The 19107-nt window shown below is 45.7% G+C and overlaps 1 protein-coding gene across 1 annotated transcript in view; it reads right to left on the minus strand.

The window, feature by feature from the left end:
* Positions 1-1463: 1463 nt before the first annotated feature.
* The window catches only part of FRMPD2 (FERM and PDZ domain containing 2), an 86493-nt gene continuing 68849 nt past the window's right edge, over positions 1464-19107 (minus strand). Inside the window, exons 26-29 of the mRNA XM_046027784.1 lie at positions 17531-17629; positions 11204-11547; positions 4668-4949; positions 1464-1488 (exon numbers count right to left, since the gene is read on the minus strand). Coding sequence (XP_045883740.1) covers positions 1464-1488; positions 4668-4949; positions 11204-11547; positions 17531-17629 — 750 coding nt within the window. The remainder of the gene's footprint in view (positions 1489-4667; positions 4950-11203; positions 11548-17530; positions 17630-19107) is intronic.

A 19107-nucleotide genomic window follows, 5' to 3' on the forward strand; every position in this document is an offset into this window, starting at 1 on the left:
GACATTGCTGCTATGAACACTGGAGTACAGATGGCCCTTCTTTTCACTACATCTGTATCTTTGGGGAAATACCCAGTAGTGCAATTGCAGGGTAGCTCTCTTCTATGGATGTCACCAGTGAGACATTCCAATGCCATTTGGAGTTATTATATCCAACAGGTTTTCAAAATATTTATTTATTTATTTGAGAGAGTGTGTGGGTGGGGGCGGCAGAGGGAGAGAGAGATTCTCCAACAGACTCTCTGCTGAGCACACAGCCCAACACATGCCTCGATCTCAGCACCCATTAGATCATGACCTGAGCCAAAATCAAGAGTCAGACGCAGAAACCACTAAGCCACCCAGGCGCTCTGTATATCACTTTTCTAAGTTGTGACCTTTTGTATTTGTTTTATTGTCTTCTTGGCTACATAATATCCCATGATATTACTATACCATAATTATCCTTTTTCTTTTACCATCCTGTCTTTAATATTACCATATTTCATTCTGTTGCCATTTCTATGGTATTCTTTTTTTCAGCAGGCTGACATAATTGTCTTCAATATTACCAAATTCTAAGGCATTTTCACCATTTTTAAGTTGTTTTTATCGAGAACACTGCAATTAACCTCTTAAAATAACACATTTTTTTCTTATGCTGAATTATTCCTTTGGGATAAATTCTCAGGACTGGCATTGTTAGGTTCTGGGCATTTGTACTTTTATGACCTTTGATACTTCTGAGTGTACCAATTTCACTCAAATTTTGCCAAAATTTGATAGTATTTTTTTAAATTTTGCAAATGTAGTGAACCCAAATTAATCCATTGACATTATTTTGATTAGAATATGTATTTTTCCACCATTTGCATTTTTATTATGTACATTGTCTACTGAAATTAATCTATTATAAACCACCCTGGGCTTTCTAAATATTATAGATATTCATCTTTACTCACAATTATGTAAATCCCAATCCATATCTCATATTTTTACATTAATTTTGGCATTTTTGCTGTATAGAAGTTTTAACTCTTTTAATATTGTCAACTCTGTAGTTCCTCTTTGTTATGCCTTATTATTGCTATAAGCCAGAAATGTATTATTCCTCTGTAGATCTGATAAAACTAGAGTCTGTTTTCTACTGTTTTTCTCTGTTTGTTTTTTTTTAAATCAACCCATCTGTAATTTTCATAGAGGAGGTGAGCTTTGAATCTAAACTCTCTTTTCCAGCTACCCCAGTTCTGTCTATGAAGGTGGCTTCCTTCCCCCATGTTGAAATGCTGCCATGTATCCCTCCTCATGTCTTGCCAGTTGTGTTCCTTGGCACAAACTATGGTCCACCAGCTCTGTTTCTTTTGTGCATTTGCTAAGTCCACATGGTTTTAGTTTCTTGTTATGGCCAAGGTTATATATCATAACTTCTGACAATAGCAATTCTCTTTTTCTTCTGTATTAGACGTTCCCATCTTATTTTTTCTTCATATCGTCTTTAGGATCAGGTTGCTGAGTTCAAAAAGGAAAATGCTTTTAAAAGAATTCACAACCATATGGAGTTGCATAGGAAGAACACAGAAAGATGTCAAAACACATTATTCCCATGGCCTTGAGCCAAGTCTCTCAGCAGATTCCCTCAAGGGAACTGACAGCACTTTGAAATCCATGGAAACTCCTGCAACCAATGGAGAACTAAAAAGTGCAAACTGGAACTTTGCATCTGTCCCAGAAAGTGTGTGCCAGTGCAGCAGCGAGACCTCACCCTGGGCTGGTTTACCTTGATGTAGGTGGTTGGTTCCTTTCACAAAGGGGAAGTCCCCTGAGAGCCACACACACACACACACACACACACACACACACACACACACACAGCTTTATTCAACACAAACCCCAGAATGGGAGAGAGGTCATGACTGCTATTCAAAATGAGTCTCAGAAGTGACAGGCATGGTCGTTTAAAGTTAGTCCTTAACTAGGCCAGATCCTCCATTCCCTGCCGCCCCCTCAGGGACCCACAGGTTTCTTTCCTGGTTGTAGAGCTCGTATGTACATTCTCTGCACTGAGGACATCTGAGAGTTCTTCCATGTGATCACTGTCAAAAGGATGCCCATGCAGAAACCTCAGGGTTCTGCCTCGGGTGACTCTCAGAATTTCTCTGTTCACCTAAAATGACAGGCAGCTTTGACTGACCTGCTCGCCATTTGGCCAGCAGCAGCCTTCACCAAAGAGAACAGTTCAATTACCTTCCTAATCCCAACAGACAACAGGGATTGTTTTAGCCTCCTAAGAGAGAAATATTTTGTGAGAGAAATAGTAGGACTCTTGACATGTGATGGAAAGACATATGTGTTACACAAATCCACATGGAAAACACATTCTAGGGGAAATGCAAAAATGCACCAAAAGTTGAATCAGACAGATGCCCTGTGACTCTTGGACAATTAAATAAACCTAAGTACCATTTGTAAGAGAGGAATAAGAATACCATTCAAAGTTGATATGAGGACTAAATGAAATTACTTATGGGAAATGCCCATGTACCATTATTGTTGCAATGTCTAAAAGGACCAAAGAAAATAATTTGTTATATAGGTTTAAAGGATGCATGACACCATCCTTAAGTAAAGTCCTCTTTATACTCCTCAAAACTTCTCCCCATTTCCAGGATAAAATAGAGAATATATACAACAGGTATCCTTAATCTTTTGGGGATTATAGACCACATAGAGAATTTAAAGTATGTTAAGAATTTCTTTTAAAAGGGGGAGGGTTGCTTTTTCCAAAAGAAGCATGGAAGTCAATATTCTAACCTTAGAGGTGCTTGGATGCCTTGAAGCCCATCTGTGGGTTGCTGCACGGAGCCGAGGCTATGAACTCATGCCTTACGCACTAACCTGCAGGCCTGCCTTCTATCAGCCCCGTAGAAGAAGTGACTACGGCAGGCCTAGACCTAATTACATTCCAGAGCACTGTCCATAGCTGCGGGCTATTCAGTCCACCCACATCCGGACACCCTTGCCATGAACCAGTATTTCTCCCCACCCCCACTCTACCCCTCACATGAGTGCACAAGTCTGACAAAGTTACCTAGATCGTTTGTCTACCTGGAAAAAAACTCAAGATTGAATGCGTTCATAACTTGGCATCATTTCAGTAATGTCCTCCTTTATGATCTTAGACTAAAATGAACTAAGTCCTTACTACTCACCAGGCAGTGTGCTAAACCCTTGACATGCATTGTCCTCTCTTCCAGGAACAGTATGAGGTGGCTTCTGCTATCCCCATTTGGTAGTCAGCTGAGTCTTCAATGGTTTAAAAGTCATCTACTGCAGGTCACCCAGTGAGGGGCAGAGGCAGGCTTGGAGCCTGAGCCACTCCAGCTGAAAAGCCCTGTTGTCACTACTCTGCTCTCTGTTCCCATTGGGGCAGGGGTGGGGGCACTGCAGATCTCCTGGGACATTTCATGAAACTTGGGGATCCTTAGTTGCTTCCCTATGGGTCCACAAAACATTGCTTGGCCCATCTTCCTTTAGCTCCCCAGTCCTGAGGAGCCCACTCTAGAAAGATTGCTCTCCACATAGAAGCCTCTCTCTGCCGGCCCCACACATCTGTGAATCCATCAAGCATCATCCTCAAAGCCGCCAGTGTCCAACTGCCCCGTGAATGGCGGGCATGGTCTTTAAAACCTCCGCGTCCTCCCCTCTATGAACCTGTTGCTTCCTATTTCAGATCAGAACAAGTCCTCTTGTCATATTTGAATTTCAAATGTCCACCCACCTTCTCAGCTTGTCTGCCACTGTCCTCTAGGAATCCAGGTCAATCAATTTTGAGGAAAATGTAGCTAGGACACAGTGGGACGAAAGTGAACAAGACTGTTTAACTTACACCCAAAACTTCATGAGGCAACGCCTCGGTAAGTTTCAACGTGCCTTGAAAATGTGTTTATGTGAAAGTTTCTTGAACATTTACCATTTTAAAAGATACTGGAACAACATATGCTCCAGGTACTTTAACAGAATGTCGGGGGGTTTACCAACCTGTCAAGAGTTTAATCCACTCTACTTCCAGTCTGACACATTTTGTTACACTGACTCTTCCCCCATCTCCATCAGCGCCATCCGACCCCAGCTCTCTGACCCAGTCCTGACTTCTGCTGGCATCTTCTGTTAACAGACTGACTTTCTTGATCAAGAAAAAGCTCACTATGTTGAGACACGGTGGCTGTTGAGAAGGATCACCTTACATGACACCCAGGCTCTTCTCTGAAATATATTGAGCCCGAGGGCTAGGAGGAGCACACAAAATAGGAGTCAGTACTTGACCAGCAGCCGGTCAGGAGAGACAGCTCACCCAGCCACATGCTGGTGGCAGCAGAGGAGAGCACTGAACACCTGGTCTGAGGAGTGGGAGAGCCGGGATGAATTCTGACTCGGTCACTTACCCACTGTTTGACTTAGGGAAAGTCCCAAATGTGCCATCTATAAGATGGAAATGACAATAACCCTATCTTATAGGGTTGTCATCATGGAACGGGCCATGGGAAGTGCCATGATAAGGTGTTACCCTGCTGAGCGGGTGTAAGGGGAATGAGGTGACACCCATGAGCCATTACCCAGCCAAAGTAGTTGAAAACTGAGCTCCACGAGAAGAACTCGGCCAGCCTCAGTCTACCCAGAGTGATACCCACCTGAGGGTGCCATCATCTGAGTCCACAGCCTCCTCTAGGTCTTCCCATTCATTCTCACTATCATACGACTCTTCTACAGACAAAGACTCGGTGATAGTGTGCCAAGAACAGAATTGTGGCAAGGGAATGGTTCCCGAATCTGCCTCCAGACATTCTTCACAGAGTAGCTGGCTTTCCAGTATAGAACTGGTGGTAAGATATGCTTCATTGTCCACAGTGGGAGAAGGGGCTTCGACTAGATGACCTATGTCTCCTTCCTCTTCATCTGTGTCCAATTCAGGACTAGAAAACAAAAACCCATGTGTCTTCCAGCATTGGTAAGAAATTCTGCTCCCCACCTTTCTTTCTTTCAGGATGTTGATCATGCCATAGCATAGGAGAGCCAGCCAGGGTCCAAGCAGCTCCTATCAGAGACTGCTCTGAACAGTGAACAAGCTGAGGCTCTTATCCGTAAGGATCTCCCAATTTAATGGGAAGAGTGAGCCATGAATAAATGTTACAATCCCGGGAGAGAGTGCTATGACAGAAGTAGCACAGAGCATTATGGGAGCAGGGGAGCTCCTGACTGAGCCCAGGAGGCCACAGAGGACTTGCCGGAGGACATGGCATTGAAAACAGAGATATGACTGTTCTAGGACTGACCCTTCATATGGGGAGTCAGTGAGACCTCAGCAAGCTTATTAACTTCTTCAGGACCTCAGTTTGCTCATCTGAAAAATGGGAAGGTCAAGAAATTTATAAGATTGCTGGGACGCTTAGATTACATAACTCTGATATGTCCATCCATGGCTCCTGGGACAGGGCAAGTCTCAGTAAATGGGAGGGGCTATCATCAAGAGGATTCAGATTAGGATTTCAACAGAGGGATTAGAGGGAAAGGGCCAAAGCAGGAGGCTGGGAGCAACTCAAGCAGGTAACCTTCAAAGCACTTCGTGCAATTGTCGAGTCCTTTTCGGAGTGCTGAGAAAGAGCCTATTTGGAGAGGCAGCCCGCTGGAGTGACATTTAGTCCCTGTGTGACACAGGAGGCAGATGAGCGGGGAGGGAGGTGCATTGTCTGCTGGTGAAGATGCAGAGACAACAGTGGTAGAACACTCTTTCCAGGGGTTGCCCCAAAGTCACCCCACATGCTTTCTGATTAGAAAAAGCAGTGCAGACAGATGGCAGAGCACTTGGTACAGCGTCTCAAGCGTGCAGAGAACGTGTTAAGGAAATATCTGTCGAGAGCCCAGTTAGAGAAGACGAGGAGGAAAATCTAAAAGAAATGCACACAGATTTAGCTTTTCATCAAACACACAAATCCCCATTTATCAGCCTTCTTCCCCACACCCAAAGCAATGGCTTGGCTTTGTCACAGGCCGCCTGCCCTCCCCTCCCTTCCCTTTCTCAAAATGTCCCCTCTAAACCCAGCTCTGGTGCCTCCCAACAGCTCCAACCCCTTAAGCACCCAGAGGGTCAGTGCTCCTCCCCCGCAGAACTGGACTGTCTGTCCCCACCTGAGTCTCACTGTCAAAAAGACGTTATTTCTGCTCATGAGACCTACAGGGTATACATAAATGTGTGTTTCATGTAAATAGATGCACACCGTAGGCATAAAAAGGAGACTGTGTGCTACTAGAATCGAAAAGAACACTCACTTTAAGAAAGTAATATTTTAAAATGGCCAAGCACTTTGAGGGAACTAAGTTTAAAACCTTATAGCCACAAAATTCATAGCTTAAAATCCTAACTCCCAATATAATAGTATTTGGAAATGAGGTCTTTGGGAGGAATTACTGTTAAGATGAGGCCATGAGGGTGTGCCCTCATGATGGGATTAATGGCTTTATTTAAAAAGGAGGACACACAGGATCTCTCTCCACTCTCTCCTCCGATAAGGGATGAGGATACAATGAGAAGACAGTCATTCTATGTGTTACTTATGTATTGCTATTTTGGGGATATCACTGAACCTCAATTTTTTTTACTGGTCAACTATGGTTGCAGACTAAAAATAAAGCATAAATCAGTCTCTGAAAAAAAAAAAAAACAAACAACAACAACAAAAAAACCTTAAAGTACTTGACCAAAGTATGTAGAAAATGCATTTTCCTATAAACATGGAAGGGAACACATTGGAAGATGTGTCAAAGAACAGGAAACCCAACCTCTTGCACAGACACCCCATGCCCCCCCCCACACCATTCCGCCCCCAGCAGCAGCCCACTACCTCCCTCCCTCCCTCCGGATAGAGGAGAATCACACGCTGTGGGCCACTACAGTGTCTGACTGTTCACACCTGGCCTCCCACCACCAGCCTCCTCCAACCTCTCTAATACACTCCCTGTAGGAGGCAAGTGTCAGACTGACTGGGAGGGGACTTGGGGGCCCCAAGGGTGAGATTTCAGTGTGTCTAAGACATCAAGGAGGGAAGTCTGGTGGACTGCTGAGTTTGAAGCCCACATGACAATCCTGAGCTAAAGGTCAGTGTTTAGGAGTTACTGGAGCCAAGTACCAGGCCATGTGTGGTTGGGCAGTGGGGGCTGGGGTGCATCCCTTGGGAGCCTGTGAGTGTGCAGAGAGAAGCCAGTTGAAGCAGCCCAGGCCCCAGTCCTGCCCCAGCTCTGCTCTTAGACTATCGCCATTTCTGGCCAGGCACCTGCCTCACTCGTTCCCCCCAGGCATGCCTCTGACCTCACAGGGGTTCCCTGTGCCTTCTATCAGACCGACAGCCCACTTGCCCGGCAGCCTGTGGCCTCGGCCAGCTATGGTGATGTCACAGCAGGCATGACAACCACTGTTAAGTTAGACCTGTAGCCTCCTACTCATCCTTTGTTATTCCAAGAAAGTGCCCATCCCAGAAGGTATACAATAACTTTGGGTTCATCTCAAGGACTCTGGCTCCATTTTGCATTCTTAATGGCCATGAACACTTAACAACCTCACTTTCCCTAAATGATGCTTGCTGAAACTACATTCATTTTAATTACATGAATGTAATTATATGTGCTAAGCAAGAGAAAGAGGGAGGGAAATAAGCTGCTACCGTCCTGCTATGACCAACTTTCCATTCAACGAGCATAAGACCGGGAATGAACACACGTGGAAGCCTTGAATCTGCCATCCCCATTCATTCCTCTGAGTCCAGCACGGAAAGTAAGCATTTGGCAGACAGCAAGGCCCTTCCCCTGAGGCTCAACCAAAGAAAAAGTGATCTGCTTCCACACCATGGGAGCAAAGAACATCACGCCTTCCAAAGGGATGTTCAAGGGTAATGGGACTTGATGGGATTTTCACGTTAGGCCCTAACTTTAGAAATGAACCTTGCATAAGATACGACCCCAGCCAAGCACTAAGCCCTCAGTCTGGGAGGCATGCAAGTCTAACCCTCCCCCAAGGAAATGTACTGGACTGCTTTCTGAGCCTGCTTTATAAGCATTTGACATGATGGAGTCTCCAAATATACAGTTTTAAAAGAGAAGAACAAGGAAAGAAAGTAAAATCTCAACTTCTCCACAAACACTCTGGGTTTGCCGGGATGGCTGGCAGCCAGCTGGCTTTAGGAAGCAGACACCTGGCAATTCTGGCAATCTGCTGGCCATTTTAGCTGATGGGACCTGTTCTTTAGCTGGCAAGAAAGAGCCAGAGCACTCAGCAGGGGGGTGCTTTCTTTTGACCTGCACAGTGTCCTGTGGAACTGTTCTGCTCTTTGTTGACATTCGAGAAGCCTCAAGCTCAGAGGAATCAACACTCCAGGCACACTTACTTGGATAGGTAAAGCTGAAACCAAGGCTATATGCTCAAGAAGTATGTGCTCTTTTGGTTCCAAAATGCAGAAAGAGAGCTTGACTCACAGATGCTAGAAACAAAGAGGTAATTTCCTGGGACAGCCTCAGAACTGGGGTGCAGATACTTCTAGGAGGAGTTTGCAAAGAGCCACAATCCCAGCAGGAGCTGGGGGAATGTGTTCAGGAACTGCTGGGCATGTGCCATGCTTTTCTTCCCATAGGTGACAGTCACTGTGTATGCAGCTAGAGCAAGCTAATGTCTTGTTAGAGGAGAGTTAATATGGTCTGAGTCCTTCCTTCAGAGAGACAGACAAGTTCCTGGGGGCAGGGGGGGTGGAAACACAGCAAAAATGAAGCCAGGAAGTGTGAGGAGGCAGAACACTGCCATTACCAGGACCACTACACGGAGGTCAAGTGCAAGGGGGAGGTGTTGGCCATGGAGGGAGCCAGGACAGGGAAACAAGAAGTCTGCCTGCCTATGGCTCCATGGACCACACCAGCTTGTATAACAAGCATGGGGCAGCAACCATAACCAACTGAACATCAGAAGCTCCACTGTAATGTTCTGGGAAAGCCCTCAGGATTCTTGTGTAACTCTAGGAGAGGCAATCCCCTCCAAAAATGGCATATTTTGGACATTGGGTATACCCTTTCCAGTAGGAACACTAAGCTAACTTTAATTTGATTCAGAAAAATAATGTGATGTTTCTTGCAAATGTCATGATAAGAAGATAGAAAGAAATAGGCGTTAAAGGAGATTTCACCTTAATATAAGGAAGCACTTTCTGATCAACAACTCTATGGTGATAAAATGGGCCACTTTAAGATATAGCAAGTTCTGCATCCCTGGAAGTACTCAGTCAAAGCAAGCCCCCTGCTTTGGGGATGTTACAAAACAGATGTCAGCATAGGGTATGAGGTTGGATTAGATCATTTTTATATTGAACAACCCTGAGATTCTGTGATTCCAAGAAAAACAGCAACTAAACTAGTAATTAGTAAAAACAAAACAAAACAAAAACTATTATTAATAACTGATAACTATGTTAGATTGAAGGCACATGGCAAATAAACCTCCAGGCTTGTACCTAAACCCAGAGTCACTTTATAATCCAATAATCCAACACTCAGGGTTTCTGTCCATCATCCTGAACTGTCTGGCAGTAAAACATTTAAAAACCCCAAAACCTTTAAAAAATCTATAAGCACAGTTCCTTTTATATCTCCTATAAGATCACACTAACAGTTGTCCTTGGATAAACCTCGGGAGGCTCTTTCCTTTCCCACATGACCAAATACATCATTTACTGCTTAGAACACAATTGTAAGAAACTAGAAATACACATTTAATTATGCATTTTCAGACAATGAAGCTGAGTACCACTGATGAATGTGCTTGCCCACTGGGTTCTACTTTGCATACTAGTTAGTTTTTGTTTGGCAGGTATGGTATTTTTATAAAAATTGTATCTGAATGCTTTGATTGATTGATTTTGAGAGAGAGAGAACACGTACAGGAGGAGGGGCAGGGAGAGGGAGAGAGAGAATCTCAAGCAGACTCAGCTCAGCACAGAGCCAGACATGGGGCTCGATCTCACGACCCTGACATCATGAGCTGAGCTGAAATCAAGAGTCAGATACTTAAACGACAGAGCCCCACCCCCTCAGGCACCCCCTGAATGCTTTTAGGGAATGTATGCTTGGCTCCTGTTAGTTACAGATCTCCCCTGCCTAATTGCATTACACGGGCGGCTTCATCTTTCATGTCACCTACCAGGCCCTATAGATCTGCCCTGCTCAGCCTTCTAGGATGAGCAACAGAGAAGAGCCATTTCATAGCAGTGAGGTTATCCAGTGTCACACACAAACCGCCCTTCCTCATTATTTGCCTGCTTGTGTAGGCCTCTAGCTAGCACGTGCCTTTCTCAGTGTTTCCAACCTTCTCTCTGCTCCTACCAGGGTCCCATGCACATCGAGTCTATGTGATAAGTACCGTCAAACTGAACTAAAGAGAACGTTTTCCATCAGAACAGGATGGAAGACAGGAAATACTTGTGAGGGATAGGCACAAAAAGAAGGCTAAGCTAAAAATGGCTATTAAAATGAACATTTCAGTCGGGTGTTTAAAGACATAGTTGTTTTTTAAGCTGGTGTTGACTGTCAAGTATTATATTAGCAATAAAAATGGTGATGCATACAAGGGAAATTCTTTCTTACCACAGTGCTTTAAAAGGCCATGGGGAGGGGCCGGGGGGCACCTGGGTGACTCAGTCAATTAAGCTTCCAACTCTTGATTTGGGCTCAGGTCATGGTGTCAGAGTCATGGGATTGAGACCCATGTGGGGTTCTGTGCTCAGCGGGGAGTCTGCTCGAGGATTCTCTCTCTCCCTCTTCCTCTGTCCCTCTCTCCCCTGTTCGCTTTCTTCAAATAAATAAATCTTAAAAAAAAAAAAAAAGAAGCCACGCAGGATGTAGCACAAAGGTTCATGGGAGGAACACCTGAAGACTGCCATCTGTAGGCATCAAGGGTACTGGAGGACCACTGGGTGGGGTTAACGTCCCCAAAATCTCATGGACTATGGTTGCAGCAGCTCCAGACCTTATGCTTCTCTTTTTTCCTGCCACACCCACCCCCCACATCCCTACTGAATGCCTAGAATAGTGCTGGGCCCAGTAAGCATCTGAACACAGTTATGAACTGCTTGATTGTAATTTCTAGCAATGAAAAGCATACCATTTACAAAGTATCTGCCAACATGGTGATTCTTACCTTTCAAGCTTCCTGATATCACAAACTGAATAGCAGTTTTGCCTCATATCCTTTTCCAAAGAGGTGGCCAATGTTGATGCATCCATTTCTTGCTGAAGTCTGCATAAATGAGGGTGGGAATCCTGAGGATGCATCAAGCAAGTGGTCCAGGGTCTCTCTAGGTCTTGGTCCCCTTGTGCTTCCCTGGGGGCTTTTTGGAAAGACTCTGGCCTAAGACTCAAGCTTTCCCCTGCATCTGGGGAGGCACTGTCCCTCCTGATGTCCTCTTGATCCAGACTGGGGCTCTGCTCTGAGTCAGTACAAGATGCCTTGTTGAATTCTTTGTCTGATGACAGCACAGGTGTCTATTAAAAGAAATGCTAAATGTTATTGGATTCATGTTGCACACTAAGCAAAATCTAAAAGTCCTTCTTTAAAAAAAAAGTAATCCTTTTTGCTGCTGTTGTTGTTATTGTTTCTGGTTTTGTGTGTGTGTATTTGCGATTGTGGGGCAAAGCAGTTAAGAGATGGGCTCTGGGGTCAGTCTCCATTTGTCAGGACCCTAGTTCCCGCTGGGCCCTAGGTGACACAAGTAACCAACTCCGAGCCCCTTAGCTTGGGGCATTAGAAAAATAATGTTATATTTTTTTAATATTTTCAAAACTTGAGAAAATCAAACTCAACATTCAAAAAAACAAATAATCCAGTCAAGAAATGGACAGAAGACATGAATAGTCACTTTTACAAAAAAGATATCCAGATGGCTAACAGACATGTGAAAAGATGCTCAACATCACTCATCATCAGGGGAATAGAAATCAAAACTACAATAAGATATCACCTCACAGCTGTCAGAATGGCTAAAATTAACAACACAGGAAACAGCTGGTGTTGGCGAGGATGCAGAGAAAGGGAAAACGTCTTGCACTGCTGGTGGGAATGCAAGCTGGTGCAGCCACTCTGGAGAACAGTTTGGAGGTTCCTCAAAATGTTAAAAATAGAACTACCCTATGACCCAGCAATGGCACCACTCGGTATTTATCCAAAGGATACAAAAATACAGATGCGAGGGGATCATGCACCCCAATGTTTATAGCAACATCAACAATAGTCAAATTATGGAGAAAGCCCAAATAAATGGATAAAGAAGATGTGGTGTATATATACAATGGAATATTACTCAGCCATTAAGAAGAATGGAATCTTGCCATTTGCCATGACATGGATGGAGCTAGAGAGTATTAAGCTAAGGGAAAAAAGTCAGTCAGAGAAAGACAAACGCCATATGATCTCGCTCATATGTGGAATTTAAGGAAGAAAACAGATGAACATATGTGAAGAGGGGAAAAAAATAAAATAAAAGAGGGAAACAAGCCATAAGAGATTCTTAATGATAGAGAACTGAGGAGGGAGGTGAGTGAGGGAAGGGCTAGATGAGTGATAAGTATTAAGGAGGGCACTTGGGATGAGCATGGGGTGCTGTACGTAAGTGATGAATCACTGAATTCTACTCCAGAAACCAAAATTGTGCTGTATGTTAACTACCTAAAATTTAAATTAAAAAAATAATAATAATAAAATAAATGAAATTTTAAAAAGAAATTTCTTTAAAAAAATTTAAAAATATGGAAACAAAAGTAACAATGACTCTTTGTCCCACTTTCCGATAAGACACGAGTTTCGTAAACTCTTGTCTTCATCTCTCCTCATCCGTGCTGGGTCATCCTCACAGCCCCATCCCCCTCCCCATCCTGATTCCCTGCCCTGGGTCTCCTTCTCACTTCTCCAAATATTACTTGATTCCCCACAACTGCTTACATCCCTGTTGGGCCTTTTAGGTTGTGATTTTGATGACACACTGTGGCACACTAACACTGCTCAACTTTCTGTAGGGGAAAAAAAAATCTATACTTCAGTAGAAACTATGCTTTGTTTACAGCACAACCTTCTGGGTTATTAATTTGTGTATTATTTGCTTTGAGGTACTTCATCTCTATAAACAAATATGTTGTTCTTTGAAATCTCTTTGAACCAATGTTAACATCTGCCTGGTTCCCTCACTGAATGGGTTAGATAAAATCTTTATATTCACTTTTACAACAATGTGAGAGTCATGAATTTACTTTTTCCTGAAAATTATCTTTTAGCACTTCCATCCCATGACCTACACGCCTGACGTCATAGGAGCACATGGACTTGAGAGCCAGACAGGGCTGCCCCTCCCCCCGTCAGAAAAGAAGTTGCTACTCTGCCACTCACCTCCATGGGCTCCTCACCTTGCTGACCACCCACTCCCCAAAATGAGCAGGGATATGCTTCCAAATATGTACTTTCATTTAGTTATAAATCATAAACTCTACGACCTTACTGATATACAATGTAAATTACAAAGAACATAACAAAAATTAAAATTTGAAATGGATTATTATAAAAATAAATAGTTGTATTTTCTCTCATACTCCTAAGGAGACCTTCAAAATCTCATTTTCAACCATTCCTCTCCCTCTACCTCATCACCCTTGGTACCCACTCTACAGTGATCCCTCACTCTCTCCAAGGCTTCGGGTCAATGGTGCCTTGTCACCAACCATGCCCCACTCCCCTACCCTCTTCCTCTGCTGAGTCCATGCTTCTGCCCCATAAACATGCCCTTAAAGATAAAGAACACTCTGAGCTCCCATTCCATATTACATTCTCCATTCTGTGTGACATGCCGGGGCCATATGTGAACTCCAATCCCTAGTGACCCTCTATGTGGACTTCGTGCCTGCTTCTGAGCCAAGCATATGAGTGCAAGTGTCAAGTGGACACTCAAGGCTTCTAGATAATCTTTCCTTACTTCCTCAGCGAAGTCAATTTCCCGTTCTCTCTACCCTCTATATTATCTCTCATCTCTCTCCTCAACCAACCCCCTGACCTTGCCTCTCACTTCACAGTGAAAATGGGCACATTCAGATGAGAATCCTTCATCTCCCCACAGCATAGTCTACCAACTAGCCTGTATCCACCTCCTGACCTCCTCCAACTACCGGCCACTCATTTCTCAGCTCCTCAAATGCGTGCCTATCCTCACTATTTCTGTCTGTGTCTCCCCGCTTCTCCCTGTACCCACTCCACCCAGGATTCTGTCCCCATCATTCAACTGAAGGAGTTCTGCTCAGAGTCTCCAGTGACCTACATCTTTCTAAAATCAAAGGACAATACCCTGTCCTCATCTCATTCTACCTCTCAGGAGCATGCAACATAATTGTTTTCTTCCTCCTTCTTGAGAGCATCCTTTACTCACTTCCTCTCCTTGAATGTGTTCCCTCTGAACTCTGCCCTTCCCTGGCTTTCCCACAACCTCCCAGGCCCCTACTCCTGTCTCATTTCTTTGAACTGGACCTTTCGATGTCAGGGGGTCACGTTGGTTTACGTCTCTAGACTCTTTCCCAAGGTGATCTCATCCATTTCATAGCTTTAAGTCATGTTATTTGGTGACAATTCCCAAATCCACCTTCTCCAGCCCTGATATCAGGCCAATTCTCCACAAACACCTGCCGAACTGACATCTCCACTGGCTGTTCCACAGACATTTCAGTTCTGCATGCTACCAAGAACTATCGCTTCTCTTCCACATACTTTACACTGCACTCTCCAAGCACTCCCTATCTTGGCAGGTGGTATCACCATTCAACCAGGTGTTCAAGTCAAACTTTGCTTTCTCTCCATGTGACCATATCTAAGGCAAAAGTAATCCTCTGGGCTCTATCTCCTACATCTGATGACTTCTTACCAACCATTCAGCTATCATCTGAGTCCAAGCCACAATGGTTTATTTGAATGACCGCTGGCTTATCTGCTCCAATCCATCTCCAGCTCACTGGTCTTTCTAAAGTATAGACCAGAGGAGGGTATGCTCTTGTTTAACCCTTCACCCTCCCACCACTTCCAGCCCAGTAGCTTCCCACGGCTGCCAAGCTGAATCAGCACATTGCCAAGACCTACAAGGCCCCACATGATGCAGCCCCTGCCTCCCTCTACAGCTTCTCCCCTTCCACATCTGTTATGTTCTTGTCCCTCAAACATCCAGATTTATTCCTACCTCAGAGCCTTCACACTTGCTATTGCTTCTACCTGGAATGACCTTACTCCATATGTTTGTATGGCTGCCTCCTTTCCATGACTGTTTTGTTCTAGCTGGGAATTAAAGGCTCCCTTCCTTGGTCCTCTATCTGACCTCTGAACCACATGAATGAATGAAAATTCTTCTTCCATGTGGCCCTCAAGTATAAGGAGAGAGAAAGCATGCCCACTCCAAGCCCTCTCACTGGACTTTTCTGGGCCCCCCTAAGTGGAGCTATTCTCCAGAACAGAAGGACAGCTTTTTCCTGGCATTTCCTAGAGATCTCAACCAAAGAACAGGGCACAAGCCCTGCAGCCTGATCTCTGTGCTTGTGAAGCTGGACCTTCTCACACCCCAGTCAGTTGCTCAGGTCATGTGATACAGACTTTGGTGAGAAAATTGCCAGGGAAAGGAAATCAGAAAACTGCCATGTCTACCTTCTTTTCCAAACTGCCAGCTTTCTGATTTCCTTTCCCTGGCAATTTTCTCTCCAAAGTCTGTATCACATGACCTCTCAGAGTCCAAGCATCAGAAGAACCTGGATTCCCAAATCCCCCATGATGTCTCTAGTTACGGTCACCCTCAGACATGAGTGATTGGTTTTATCCATATCTTATAAATGAGGAATCACAAGGCCTAGAGAAGTCAAGCCCAAGGTCCATGCAGCCAGCACGTGGCAGAGCAGGTCCAGGTGACTGGAGAGTGCCCACACAGACGCCTCCCCAAGACGAAGGCCCTCATCCCCCAGCTGCAGGAGTGCTGGTTACTGACAGCTCACACCCAGCTCCTCCACAAGAATCATGCTCAGCTCAGCTCAAGGAAGCAGTCTCAGGCAAAGTCCGGTCCCCTCCCTTGCGGCAGCCCACACCACAGTGCCGGTTGATACAAAGTGCGAAGGCACAGCTCTCTTGTCCCAATTCAGGCCAGCTCTGAGGGGCCATACCAGCTCCAAAGCTCCCTGTGCCATAGCAGAGGCCCCTGTTGCAGCTGCAACACGTTAACATCTCCTTCCACCCAGCCTGGCCTCCCTCGCCCTCCCAGGGGTTGTTCCCAAGAGCAGGGCCCATAAATCTTAGGCACTCAAATCTCTGCTGCAGTGTCTGTGTCCCAGGCCCCCACTGGCGGCATTATGACGTTAATTTTATTTGTCAACTTGGCTAGGCCACAGTACACAGATGTGTGGTCAAACACTGGTCTAGATGTTTCTGTGAAGACATTTTTTAGATGAGACTTGCATTGAAATCAGCAGATGCTGAGTAAAACAGATGACCCTCCATGATATGGGTGGACCATGTTCAATCAGTTGAGGGCCTTAGGAGAAAAAGACTGAAATCCCCAAGGAAGAAGGAATTCTGCCTCTAGTCTGCCTTGGGACACACGCTGCAACATGGACCCCTCCTTAGGTTTCCTGCCTGCCTGCCTACTCTGCAGAATTTAGACTGGCCAACCCCCACAACCACATGAGCCCATTCCTTAATCTCCCCTCCCACCCACATCCCTCTACACACATCTACCCTATTGATTTTATTTCTCTGGACATCCTAAGAGAAATATCAAAGCAAAAATTCTGAATTTTCCTGCTCTCATTGCCTCTTCTTTGCACTAGACCATATGTGTCTAACTCATGCTTTAGGAAAGTGGACATACATCGTGTTCTCCATTAAACTCCTCATAATGAAAATTCTTACCTTTCCTCAGTCTGGGTTTTTTTTTTAAGATTTTATTTATTTGTTTGACAGAGATCACAAGCAGGCAGAGAGGCAAGCAGAGAGAGAGGAGGAAGCAGGCTCCCTGCTGAGCAGACAGCCCGATGCGGGGCTCGATCCCAGGACCCTGGGACCATGACCGAAGCTGAAGGCAGAGGCTTTAACCAACTGAGCCACCCAGGCGCCCCTCCTCAGTCTGGTTTTGTATGTTTCATTCTTGCTCCTGGTTTCCCCTCTCTGATGCTTGGGCCACCAGAAGGCCTGAGCCTAGAAGTTTCAGACAGGATCTAAATATATGACTATCTACAGGAAGATGCAAACATTGGAGATGCAGAGGAAGGAGGGCAAGGAGAAGACAGACAAGACATAGGAGTTCATGAACTTGTCACAGACTAATTGAGGTTTGGAGCCCAGCTATCTCCCTGCCCCAGTGGAAGAAGATGGCCTTGAACCCTATGTGAAACAAAGCTGAGTCTCTCAGGACCCACCAGACAAGAAAAGGCGTGCTTGAAGGTACCAGAGGGCACCGTCACTTACCTGCCATCCCTGGTCTACCTCAGGCAGGACACCGGGAGGGGGTCGGCAAAGTAGGAGTGTGACTTCCTGGGAGGCCCCTCGCAGTAAATGGAGCACCTCCTATGAGAAACCAGAATCTGTGGTTGGATGTGGGGGTGACATGGCTGTGGCATCTCCTCCTATGTGTTCCCCACTAGCTCTCTGGCAATGTCCCCTTGATCTGTTTCTCGGCTCCAGAGAACTTTGGAGAACACTGTTAGGGATCTGACTTCCTAAAGTGAGAGACACCAAAGCCACCGGCCTGAGGATCCCATGCAGGCAAAGCATCCACGCTGGGCTAGAAGTGGCCAGGGTCTGCCCAGGGCTTTTCCATGGTGGCACTTGCCCATCCTGATGCCTTTCCTTCACTGAGAGAATGACTCAAACAAATAGCTATTCATCATCTCACCTCCTTCTCCTCTCAGCAGCCCCCCATCTCAGAGGCCAGCACCCCAATCTCTAAAGCTTGACCCTTGGCTTTCCTCCACTTCTCAGCTCGGGCACACAGAACCTCTCACCTATGAAATGGCAGTGCTCCCTGCTCCCTGCCTCCTCCAGAGTCACACACCTCCCCTCCTCCATGGTGTTCAAGAGCATGCTCTCCACAATGTGGATACACCAGGGCCTTCTCCCACTAAACTCTCTTTCTCATGACCTGCTCTTACCTGCTGCCTCTCAACTCTCTCTCTCTCCCACCTGCTTCCCCATCCTAAGCTCGGGCTATGCTGAGTCTCTTCCACCAACCCACTCTCTGGACCCAAGGCCTCAGGGTGCCTTGATAGTTCCCAATTCCTATCTAGGCCAGGATGTCCTATCCTCTCCTTCCTACTGCCATTTTAGGCTGGAAGCGGGGGGAGGGGGGGCTGTCCTGTTCATGGTAGAATGTCCAGCAGTATCTCTGGTCTTTGCCTACTTGATGCCAGTGGCACCTGCCAGTTGTGGTAACTGGCATCAACCAGATTTGTGAACAAATCTGCACCTTGCCAAATGTCCCCTGAAAGGCAGTATCATTCCAACTTGAGAACCGCTAATCTGGATGTCATTTAATAACCCTCTTTAGCGGCAATGGAACGTGCTTCCTTCTCGGGCTCCCTGGGGGGAGCACTTTTTTCTCCCCAGTTCCCTGGGGCAGGCATTTTTGTTTCTCACGGCACTTGTCTTCCACAGTCCATTCTGTTTTCTTGTTTGTCCTACCCCACCACAAGCTCTGAGAACATATGAACTACCTGCCTCTGTGTCGTTATTTCCTCATGGAACTGCTGACCCAGCACTAGGTCTCAGAAAACAGGTCTTCGCTCACAAACTAGAAAAATGAAGGTACTGCCCCCCAAGCATATGCTGTCAGGGGACTCTCCGCCCTTCATCACTCAGTCTAGAGCCACTCTCCACCTTGCTCTGTGTTCCGGAGGTGGGCCTGTGCAGACTACAGAGAGGGTTCCTGTTGGGCTCAGCCAATGGGAGCATGGGTAGGGATCAGAGCTGGGAAGACAGGTGGATCTTTGTTTTCCTGCCTTCCTCCCCGTGGCATTGCACAGAATGGCTGGGTCCCTCAGCTACTG

Source organism: Meles meles, chromosome 13 (assembly GCF_922984935.1).
Source record: "Meles meles chromosome 13, mMelMel3.1 paternal haplotype, whole genome shotgun sequence".
Classification (NCBI taxonomy): Eukaryota; Metazoa; Chordata; class Mammalia; order Carnivora; family Mustelidae; genus Meles; species Meles meles.